At 37.1% G+C, this 12,530-nt stretch overlaps 1 protein-coding gene across 5 annotated transcripts in view; it reads left to right on the top strand.

Moving 5' to 3' along the window:
* Nucleotides 1–11,980, top strand: part of LOC110465800 (DNA damage-regulated autophagy modulator protein 2-like) — a 47,523-nt gene extending 35,543 nt beyond the window's left edge. For all 5 annotated transcript variants that reach the window (XM_021521915.1, XM_021521898.1, XM_021521923.1 and 2 more), the window contains exons 5-9: nt 869–1,023; nt 3,696–3,876; nt 4,443–4,501; nt 7,306–7,458; nt 7,829–11,980. In XM_021521915.1, the coding sequence (XP_021377590.1) occupies nt 869–1,023; nt 3,696–3,876; nt 4,443–4,501; nt 7,306–7,458; nt 7,829–7,894 (614 nt within the window). In that variant the 3' untranslated portion in view covers nt 7,895–11,980. The remainder of the gene's footprint in view (nt 1–868; nt 1,024–3,695; nt 3,877–4,442; nt 4,502–7,305; nt 7,459–7,828) is intronic.
* Nucleotides 11,981–12,530: the final 550 nt, after the last annotated feature.

The following is a 12,530-nucleotide window of genomic DNA, read 5'->3' as shown; positions in this document are numbered from 1 at the left end:
TCGCCGTCTGGAATTCTAAGTACTTACAGCTTCGTCGTCAGTTTGCAACGCGATAAGGTTGCCGAGGAATGATTGTAACTTGTTGGTGTAACAAGATCTCCAATTCACACTTCTATTTGGGAAATAAAACCTCGATAACACCACGGCGGTATCAGCACAATCAGAAAAAAGAATATTAGATTTAAATTTATTTCAAAAATAGAAAAATGCTATTCGCAGTATAAAACAGTTCATTTTATAAGATTTATTCTCGACGGTATTTTCCAGGGTTTGATAGACATATTATAAGTACCTGTAGTGAAACGAGATAATGGATTCCAGTGAGGAGTCGATCTACCCTCCAACCCAGTCTATATCACCTCCTCCACACACACCTGCTTGAAGGTGATCAGGAAATGATCATTCTAATTCACAGCACTACGAATCAGATTATAAAAATGTTAAGTTAAAATTTAATTTATCTTTCATGACATAACTATGCATTCGAAGGGGGGGGGGGGGGGGGGGCAGTATAAATTCATGAATGGATCCGCGCCTCCCCAACATAGCATAAATATATTATTGTGTATACATATTTCATTGGGCATACATATATCTGAGTATTTAAGTACCCCTCACCCCACCTAAAACAACTATACCATAATAGAACATTCTTAAAGACTAGTGGAGACTTCGCATTTCCCTTCTTTTTTTAATATATACAAATATTTCGTATATTTTTTTTTTATTATATAAGGTTCATTCAAACATTAAGCTCGCTAAGATAACTTTGCTGTACCTAATTAGGCTGAATTTGTATGATTATTAGCTGTTTGTTGAGATTTGATACTGACTATATCTTTTAAGACGCAATTCCGCTTTATTGCAGTTGGAATGAACGTGCTCGTTAGATATCTTTTCCTGAAGGAAATATTCAAGCACAAGAAGATGCATAACGTTCAGAAGTGGCAGAACGGTAACATCGCCGGAGTTGTTATCGGGGTGTTATCGGCGCTTGGAATGAGCATGGTCGCAAACTTTCAGGTAACGTAGATTTCATCTAATACAAATGATCATTATCATATTTTTTACAAGTGTTATGGCTGATATGAGATATGTAATATGTAGGACTAATCATTTTTAAATTAAGGGACTTGTAATCTTTGACACATCCCGATGTTAAGTTTACTTGGATACACGTTTATTATAAACACGAGTGTTGCGTTATATTGTAACTGCCAGTGCCGTATGAAACACATTTTTAAAAGTTAATAATCGCATTTTAAGTATTGTCATTATTTTTCAATAAAAATAGAACGTTTCCGAAAACACCATTTTAGTAAAAATGATCCATTTCAATTATTATCAGATCCAGTTTTCTACACTGAATTGTTAATAATGATTAAATATTATTAACATATAATAGACAACACGCTAGTTGATGCCACCGATGATACCCGTTAGAACAATGATACTCTACACGTTCGAATCGACAACTGAAATGGCGTTAATATGTCACAGGATGATAGAGTCTGCAGTAAAACGAGACAATAGATCGAATTTACCAACTTTCCTATCCCTTTCTGTTAGTGAAAGCATTCCAATACTTGTTGGTACAATACGAATTCCCTATACCTCATGGCTCTGTGGGTACAATACGAATTCCCTATACCTCCTGGCTCTGTGGGTACAATACGAATTCCCTATACCTCCTGGCTCTGTGGGTACAATACGAATTCCCTATACGTCATGGCTCTGTGGGTACAATACGAATTCCCTATGCCTCATGGCTCTGTGGGTACAATACGAATTCCCTGTACCTCATGGCTCTGTGGGTACAATACGAATTCCCTATACGTCATGGCTCTGTGGGTACAATACGAATTCCCTATTCCTCATGGCTCTGTGGGTACAATACGAATTCCCTATCCCTCGTGGCTCTGTGGGTACAATACGAATTCCCTATACGTCATGGCTCTGTGGGTACAATACGAATTCCCTATCCCTCATGGCTCTGTTGGTACAATACGAATTCCCTATCCCTCATGGCTCTGTGGGTACAATACGAATTCCCTATTCCTCATGGCTCTGTTGGTACAATACGAATTCCCTAACCCTCATGGCTCTGTGGGTATAATACGAATTCCCTATACCTCATGGCTCTGTGGGCACAATACGAATTCCCTATACCTCATGGCTCTGTTTGTACAATACGAATTCCCTATACCTCATGGCTCTGTGGGAACAATACGAATTCCCTAACCCTCATGGCTCTGTGGGTACAATACGAATTCCCTATACGTCATGGCTCTGTGGGTACAATACGAATTCCCTATCCCTCATGTCTCTGTGGGTACAATACGAATTCCCTAACCCTCATGGCTCTGTGGGTATAATACGAATTCCCTATACCTCATGGCTCTGTGGGTACAATACGGATTCCCTATACCTCATGGCTCTGTTGGTACAATACGAATTCCCTAACCCTCATGGCTCTGTGGGTATAATACGAATTCCCTATACCTCATGGCTCTGTGGGAACAATACGAATTCCCTAACCCTCATGGCTCTGTTGGTACAATACGAATTCCCTAACCCTCATGGCTCTGTGGGTATAATACGAATTCCCTATACCTCATGGCTCTGTGGGAACAATACGAATTCCCTAACCCTCATGGCTCTGTGGGTACAATACGAATTCCCTATTCCTCATGGCTCTGTTGGTACAATACGAATTCCCTAACCCTCATGGCTCTGTGGGTATAATACGAATTCCCTATACCTCATGGCTCTGTGGGAACAATACGAATTCCCTAACCCTCATGGCTCTGTTAGTACAATACGAATTCCCTAACCCTCATGGCTCTGTGGGTATAATACGAATTCCCTATACCTCATGGCTCTGTGGGTAAAATACGAATTTCCTATACCTCGTGGCTCTGTGGGTACAATACGAATTCCCTATACCTCATGTCTCTGTGGGTACAATACGAATTCCCTATACCTCCTGGCTCTGTGGGTACAATACGAATTCCCTATACGTCATGGCTCTGTGGGTACAATACGAATTCCCTATCCCTCGTGGCTCTGTGGGTACAATACGAATTCCCTATACCTCCTGGCTCTGTGGGTACAATACGAATTCCCTATACGTCATGGCTCTGTGGGTACAATACGAATTCCCTATGCCTCATGGCTCTGTGGGTACAATACGAATTCCCTATCCCTCGTGGCTCTGTGGGTACAATACGAATTCCCTATCCCTCATGTCTCTGTGGGTACAATACGAATTCCCTATACCTCATGTCTCTGTGGGTACAATACGAATTCCCTATACCTCGTGGCTCTGTGGGTACAATACGAATTCCCTATACGTCATGGCTCTGTGGGTACAATACGAATTCCCTATTCCTCATGGCTCTGTGGGTACAATACGAATTCCCTATTCCTCATGGCTCTGTGGGTACAATACGAATTCCCTATGCCTCATGGCTCTGTGGGTACAATACGAATTCCCTATTCCTCATGGCTCTGTGGGTACAATACGAATTCCCTATACCTCATGGCTCTGTGGTTCTGTTATATTTGGACGTATGTATACACTACGCATAGACGAAAATTAGCCGCTAATTGATCAGCCTGGTTGACCAGACTTTTTAAGTTTTTAAGAATCGTTTAAGTATACGATGTTATTGTCATTATCTTTTTCTAAGCAGACAGAAGTGCAGAGAGGCCCACACTACGCAGGGGCCGGTCTTGCCTTCGTCATGGGAACGGCTTACACGTGGCTGCAGACGCTCATCACGTGGCGTTTACGTCGAGAGGGCCTAGGGAACAAGTGTCTAGCAGTAGTGCGATTCATAAACTGTTTTGTGCTCACGTGCTTCCTAATAACTTGTATCCTTTATAATGATATATAAATACAAAAAATGTAAATTACTTGCTACGTGTATATAGACTAGATAACGTTGGTTTAATAGGTAACGTCGATCGGGATGTATGCTTTTATTTGGTTTATTATCTTTCATATCCAGAGCAAAAACCTTGTATGTTAATTGTTGGGCTATTATATGAAAGATTAGGAGTTTCAGTCCGGTACACTGCTACAGTTTGTCTGTATTTGTGCAATATAACTATATACAGTGGTCCGAAGTTTTGCATTTTTTTATATAAACTTGTGGAGTTTTGTGAGAAAAATGTGTTATTGTATGTAATGTGCATGGTTAAGATGCTCTTTAAATCCGATTGGCGATTCCATTATAAATCATTACATGCAATGTTAACGTAAATCATAACACGCAATATCAATGTGATGCAATATAATATATACCAAAACGCAATTTCGCTGTTCATTTGGATGTTATTATTATTAGTGAACTTAATCTTTATGTAAACGTTACACGCCTTTATGTATATTGAAATTTTAATCAATTGATACATTTTGCTTCCTTGACATTTCACAGTCAGCGTATCTAAAACCTATTACAAAATAAAGGAGCACCTAGGGGAGGGTACAAAAAACGTAAGTAGTTGTAATATTGCGCTCATTTCAGTAACAGTTATCTCCCTTCCTTTATATTTTTCGTGTGTACCCTGTACATGGCTACAAAGAGTTACAGGACAGAGCTACGTACGTGTGGGTGGCCCAGCAGAAACCCTGGCAGCAAACAGCTGTACAAATAATGGATAGAAAACAAACTACATGGGTGCAGTGGATCAAATTTGATGCATGAAATTCACGGTGGTAGACAAATATTTGGATCGTAACTGATGGTAAAACCACGCAAGTTTATTTTTATGTTTTTCATATCGTTCACAAATTACAGTCCTAGTACTGTGGTTGACGAAGTAAATAAGAGTTAAAAGAAGTAACTTTTACATGATAAAGATTCTGGATTTTCAGCAGAGTTATAGGGTGAATTTGAAAAAGTAGCCGTTTGGGTTTAGTTTTTATCACAGTTTGGTTATATTATTTGCTTTTGTTGTATATCTACAACTGTGATATCTACAACTGTGATATCTACAAAATCGGCCAAACTGGTGAATCAGAGTTCAGATCACACTAAACGTCTACACACTTTCTACCGTAGGTACTCTGCTGATTAGAGTAAACGTTAGCCTGCTGTATCGTATTGCCTGATGATATGATGCGACCAATGTGGGTCCCTTGGTCAGTTCTCTGCTAAAGACATGAAAGAGACGAAAATTGACCTTCCTGTTACATCTGAAATATTAACCCCCCTCTTCTTCTAGGGCCTGTCTTAGTACATTTTATGCATACAATATTTATACGGTGACTATTTCATTTGAGGTAACGTCGATTTGTACACCTACCGTGTGTCAGTGTATGGCTTTATTGTTTGACGGGCCATTCAGAACAAAAATGATAACCCTCATTTATCTATTCATCTCCAGATAAAAGACCTTCAGTTCATTAACTATCGTCTGTGTACTGTTCATAGGGAACATTACTTATAGAGCTGTATCATGTTGTCATTTGGATTTATGAAGCATTCCGACGACTGGATTTATTTGTATGTCTTAACGATCATATAACAACGGGTTACATGCAAATATAGGGCGATATCAGCATGATATCAGGAAATCTCTCCAATACAGCACACATGTGCTCGTAGATCACTGTACGCTTGTTGTTTCCCTGAAACGGAAGTCAGAGTTGATCATGTACTAGAGTAAGTCACTCCCACTTCCGGTTTCCTTAAGGTCAATAACTTATTGTAAGTAAAGCAGGATTTTCCGTAATGTCCGCGCCTGGTTTGTTATACGTCCTCAGTAACGTTATTCTACCGATCATCACACAGAACCGTACTACAATGTACTACGTACATCAGTATTAGTATATCAGTCCGAATAGCGTACTACAATGTACTACGTACATCAGTATTAGTATACCAGTCCGGATAGCGTACTACAATGTACTACGTACATCAGTATTAGTATACCAGTCCGGATAGCGTACTACAATGTACTACGTACATCAGTATTAGTATACCAGTCCGGATAGCGTACTACAATGTACTACGTACATCAGTATTAGTATACCAGTCCGGATAGCGTACTACAATGTACTACGTACATCAGTATTAGTATACCAGTCCGGATAGCGTACTACAATGTACTACGTACATCAGTATTAGTATACCAGTCCGGATAGCGTACTACAATGTACTACGTACATCAGTATTAGTATACCAGTCCGGATAGCGTACTACAATGTACTACGTACATCAGTATTAGTATACCAGTCCGGATAGCGTACTACAATGTACTACGTACATCAGTATTAGTATACCAGTCCGGATAGCGTACTACAATGTACTACGTACATCAGTATTAGTATACCAGTCCGGATAGCGTACTACAATGTACTACGTACATCAGTATTAGTATACCAGTCCGGATAGCGTACTACAATGTACTACGTACATCAGTATTAGTATACCAGTCCGGATAGCGTACTACAATGTACTACGTACATCAGTATTAGTATACCAGTCCGGATAGCGTATCTCCATGTATATATCAATTCACTAGAAGTGTCAATAGCGTGTATCAGAACCATTTTAGAATATGAAGTGGTTATTTTACCATGTCAAACTTACAATTTGAATTATTTTCACTCTGTTCTTACTGCTTTTTCGTTTTCTTGCGCTAAATATCGGCAATACTTTGGCCTTTGTGTTTAGCGTTCGCCCTATCGCGGTTTTATGGGTTTTGTCCCTCAATAAGACAAACCAAAGTTCCTAAAATTGATACTTGCAGCTCGCGGCTTGATGTTTAGCTTTAAATGTGTGGTGGTAAGCACTGATTATTCCGGTATCAGAATAGTATAGCTGGCTTTCTCTCAGAACCGTGTCCACATGTGAGTGTCCAAGTGTGTTGGTACATTCAAGTAGCCCTGAGAAGTTCAACTGTCATGGTCACCGTTCCCATATAACCTTAACTGTTGCAAGGACTACAAAGCTTCACAAAATCAAACCATACAAAAATTATCATTTGGTATTAGGAATTTACCTCGGCCTTTCTGCGAAAAAATACCTTTACAATTAATAAGATTGGCAAAAATGAGAAGGAAGGTTCTATTAGGGTCTGCTAGTTTATATTACCTAGTCATACATTACAGCTTTATGATTATAATGCCCCAAAATATCATTAGCCACCTCGCTGAACATTTTTCAGCGCCTTTGCCAATCCGTAAGTTCCATTAAATGTGTTGTAGTTACTCCGTTTAACGCTAACAGTGGATTGTATACACGATACGTGTATTGATTGTAATTAACTGACCGTGACGTATTTATGTTTCAGGACACGTTAAGAGTGGTCTATCTTACATCCACCATATCGGAGTGGCTAGTCGCCGCCTCCATTCTCGCTTTCACACTCTCCTTTACCTGGGACTTCCGGTCAATTGTCCTTGAGAGTCCGAAGGTCAAACTCAATTTCCAGCAAATAGAAAATGTAAGTAAAAAAGTGGGAATATTTGTTTTTGGTTAAAATGCTTTATTCTTTGTTAACATAAATATACCAGGTTCCCAAACAATGTTCTTAATTTAAATATTTGTATGAAAAAATGTCTTCCAGAATAACAACAATATTGTCCGACCAGGCTTTCCTTATTTAGGTCATCTTTAATTAGACAAAAGTGCCATCGTATTATCTTTAATTGTAGATGAAACGTTTAGCTCTGAAGGTGTTTGGCAGTGGTAAAGGAAACCTTATTATTGTACTGTAACTACAACGTCTTTGCCATTTCAAGATAATGTAAATAGAACTCAGTAGATCAAAACAAGCAAAACGTTTATTCTAGTCTACATTGCATTTCCTTTAGGGTAATAATAACAACAGAACATCAACAGAAATGGAAGCTACTCCAAGGGGAACAACTCCAGTGTGATATGAAAACTCACGGGTCGAGACCGGAAATCCATTCACGAATCTTTCAAACACTATCCCGGACAAAGACACAGCTGTCCGGTCAGACTTTCCTGATTGAGTGCAACTTAATTTGATACAAATGCCATCGTATTATCCTAAATATTATATCTCCCTGTCAACCGCGGAAAAATACTTCCTTTTATGAGGGAAAGGTAATATGCATACAATCTCTACAATCGGGAATTGCAACAAGAAGGAAATACTTGAAGACCGTTCGATCATAAGGTCAGACAAGGAAATATAGCGTTGTTGACTGTAGGTTTAGCAGGAAGTTAGGTCACTGAGGCGGGTGTACATTTCAGCTAAAGTGAGTACGAAATAAACACGAAATCAGTCTGGACACTATAGAGCAACGACCGTTAGTGACATGATCTGAACATCCAAATGTCTCAAACAAATTAATGCCTAGATTTTATTTTTGCGAAATTTGTTATCAAATCACTTTTAAAACATTTTCATCAGAATAAAAATAAGCAACAAATTTTCTAAAAGTTATATACAGTCAGCTACAATATGGACCAATGGTTGGAACAAGGATTTGAAATAAGGCACGGTTAGGGCCTACAGCGAGAACAAGCTACCCTGGGTTTGGGGCGTTCTCTGAGTGCCGACATAAAATTATGTCTCCATACATTTTTGGAGAAAAAAAATCAGAATAAAGAAAAAGTTTGAAATGATAGTGAAATATTCCTTCATCTGTAATAAATATATAGTCCCTAACCATTCCTTTATTATCTGGTTTTGCTTTCAAAGTAAGGATTAAAAGTAATAAAACTCTGAATTTTCCTTTTACAAAACTAAGAGAATTTATGTCATGAGGGAACATACATGTATGAAGAAGGCTGAACTGTTTTGATACTTGTTAAGCACAAATAATGTTTTTTTGAAAGTTGAAAGCTTGAAAATAAATTTATGAAATGCCGAAAATATAAGAAAAAGGAAACTGAAAATGTAAAAAAACAATTGAAATTGAAGAAAACATCTCAAATAAAAGAGAAATTCTTAAATTAATGACAGGGAAAAGCTACTGGTTCCATGACCAGATTCTGATCTCATTCAAGATGGAGAAGGTTGAAGAGGCATAGATTGACCCATATGAGAGTTGAATAGATAAGCTCCCAGTCCAAATACATACATACGAATTTATTAACCCTTTTATTTCAGTAAGTGTTGCGTTGTCTGTATTATCGTGTTTAAATTTAAATTTAACTTTAATATTTATTTATTTGATATGGTTTATACTTTAAAGCCCAAGGTCTGTCACTAGTGTTCGATTTTGACTAGCTCTGATGATATATTTTTACATGCTCTTTTTTGGATAACGACTGGACTGCCAGATATAAATACAAACACGTTTCACTATAATCTGCATACTATTTTATCTAGATCTGATTTGATGTAATATTATCCAGATATTGCAATGGGCGGGGCAGATACAGCTCTCCTACGAGTACCATTCTCACAGCCACAAGTTTTATGAACATTCCTTAAGTAGGGAAATTCCTTTACTTAAAATTATCTTAAATATAGTAAAGCATTACGAAACTTAAGGGAAATGTCTTGAACTAGATTTCCCTTCAAATCCAAAAATGCTTTTATATGGAAAGAAACATAAGGAATTTCCTTAAGATAAGGAAACTTTTATGAAACTGATGCCTGAATACTTGTTAGGGGCAGCGCAAATTCTCACCTGAAAAGCGTGGTTTATTGAAATGATTATAATCCATTCATACATATTTCCGCTTATTTCAAAAGTTTTCAAACTCCAAAAAATAGTCTTTCTTCATTTGAAAATTACTTTTCGAGTTCACTTTCCTATTAATTAAAATAAACAATAGTACCATATAGTTTTTAAACCCATATTGATTTAATTTTTTTTTATTTTATCACTTAAACACTTGTAAGGTACATGTACTGATAAATACAGATTTTTGTTTCCTCACTAAATGACTAAGGTATATACTAATTCGGGTATTATAAAGTTTTAATTAATTGTGCTTTATAATTAAGATTTCTATCTGTTATTGAAAGATCAGTTCAATTAATTTTAACTCAAATACTATATGGATCAGCTTGTTAAATTAGTATTATCAAAAATGTGAAACTTGAGAAAATGAAAAACCCATTTATATATGTATATTTATATTAACAGATGTGCTTTAGTTCCAACAGGTAACTTTTACAGGTAGATTCACTTGTTGAAACTCTTTTTAGGAAAAAGACTATATCAAAACAAGTTGCCCTACAGATAAATTAAAAATGTTGGCACTCAGAGATATACCCCTTGCTTTGACCAATAGCGCGTACAATACAGCTACGGTTTGGACATGAAGTCTCAATTATAGTGCCAATCCCTCGTCACACAGTGTGATATAATGAAGTGTAGTATGCTGATACATCTGGAACTGTATAGAGTGGGAGAAAAATGGAGGGAATTTGTTTAGTTTAAAATGAAATATTTAGCATGTACATGTATAATATAACTATATCTCTGTGTATTTGATGTCGTGGGTTTCGTGTAACAGTAAAGCTATGTATTTTGCTACAGACAATACAATGAATATTGAGCTAATTTTACGTTCTCTGCGCAAAAAAAACCAGACAACCTGCAAAAAAAGTATCAACGAAACAGAAATAAATACCAACGATTATTCATGTTATACACTTCGTCAGTATGTTATTTCTCGAACTCTGACCCGCAAAGAATGGTCAATCTCTTAATGTTGAGGGTTGTGCTTGGACTCCTTCGAATAGGAAAAAAAAGAAATGTCTCCCCAATTAATTTGCTGGGTAGGCGGACCTCCGTTTTAACGGTGTCTGGATGAACGAAGCTGGTCTTGAATACGTTATTTATATGCAAGTCAGAAATATGATTATGTTTTGTTTTTGAATCATCAGAAGTGATGGAACTGAGATATGAGAAAGATGATGACAGGGTTGCGAGAGAGTGACAGATATACTGATCATGTATATTCTATGCGAGTGGGAACATACGATTACATTAAATTCCTTGAATTATGGGTGTATCATGAGTTGAAACTGTAATTTGAAAAGGATGACGATCGGGAGGGAGCGATAGGGATGGAGAGGGAGAGGGAGAGGGAGACAGAGCGCTATCCCGGGAGACAGGGGGAGAGGGAGACAGAGAGAGACAGAGAGAGAGGGAGACAGAGAGAAAGAGGTGTTTATGGTTTGTATTTAGACGTAGTACGTTAGAAATGATATCGTGGTAATTACATTTTTCAATTATGCATGTGATGTATGTGATTATTATGTTTAATATAATTCTAACGAACCAGCCACAGGTTGTGACCATTCTGTTTGTGTCATAGAAAGTCGAGTCTTACGGAAGTGGGAGTGGATCTCGTGAGACAGTTGTTTTATTTATTGTCAATATCATGCACAGTAACTAAATAGTGTAAAGGTATTATAAACTGTCGGAGGTCTTTCAAAATACAATTGTTACTAACGTCCTGTAAAAATATAACTGTTATCAATCTTATATTTGAAAAAATATATACTTTTAGGCAAGGAGCTTGAAATAAATTAACTGAACGGACTTAATCAAGTGTTGTTCAACAGTGTAAGCAAAATGAAAATGAAACGAAAGTAAGAACACTTTCTCACACGAAAATAATTCTTGATAATAATTATGTAAAAAACCAATCATCATTATTAATGCACCCATGGCATTTTTTGAAGTTCCTGAGACATAATGATGCCATAGATATATGAAAAATTTGTTGTAAAATTAATAATGTTGTAAATGGTTCTCCCGTTTAGTATTCTCTGTATGAGATTGTTTTTACTGTATACCTAACTCTGCTATATTTCTAGAGGTATGCCGCAGCGCAATCCTACCACAGCATTTATAATGAAAAACGTTATTTATAGATACTTAATTTTGTATTACTTGTAAAAAACTGATTTTAAACAAAGACAAATACATGTGGATATTCTGCATTATTTGGTATGTATGTATAGGAAAGGCCCCAAGTTATAAAGCCAGTGCTTGTTGGGGAGTGCAATTAAAATCTTTAATAAAACAATGTTGCCGATGTTTTGTATATATTTGTTCTAAGAATCAGAAACAGATACGTTAAACATTGTGGAAGTATGTACCTATTTGTAACTCGTATTTTGATGGTGTATGTCGAGTGTGGTTATTGGTACTTGTGACGTCTTATTTGTCGTAAAGCGTGCACTTGTGTGAAGAAATGTGAGCGTCCATTTCCCTGGATGTGTATCCTTACTCTATATAACGTGGTTACTATCACTCACTCACTCACGATATCATCTTGAAATACATTTATAGCGTATGGACAATGTGTTTGTTATTATGTCCAGACATTAAAAGAGGTCAATATTAAGGAAGGGCCATAGAGGACTACGTATGTTTTAACGCTGTAGGAGCCGACGATCATGCCAATAATACACTCGACTTTGTTAAAACCGCTAAAAAGTAAAAAAATATGAACTCTGTTTTGACAAATTATTCATTGTGATTCCTCATTAATCTATAAATTGATAGAATTCAAGGGCTAAACACTTGACCAAGGCGTCTGTTAAGATAACAAAAAAAAAGACAAAACGGT

The sequence above is a fragment of the Mizuhopecten yessoensis genome, unplaced genomic scaffold (genome assembly GCF_002113885.1).
Source record: "Mizuhopecten yessoensis strain PY_sf001 unplaced genomic scaffold, ASM211388v2 scaffold1595, whole genome shotgun sequence".
NCBI lineage: Eukaryota > Metazoa > Mollusca > Bivalvia > Pectinida > Pectinidae > Mizuhopecten > Mizuhopecten yessoensis.
This window is presented reverse-complemented; position numbering and strand designations above follow the sequence as displayed.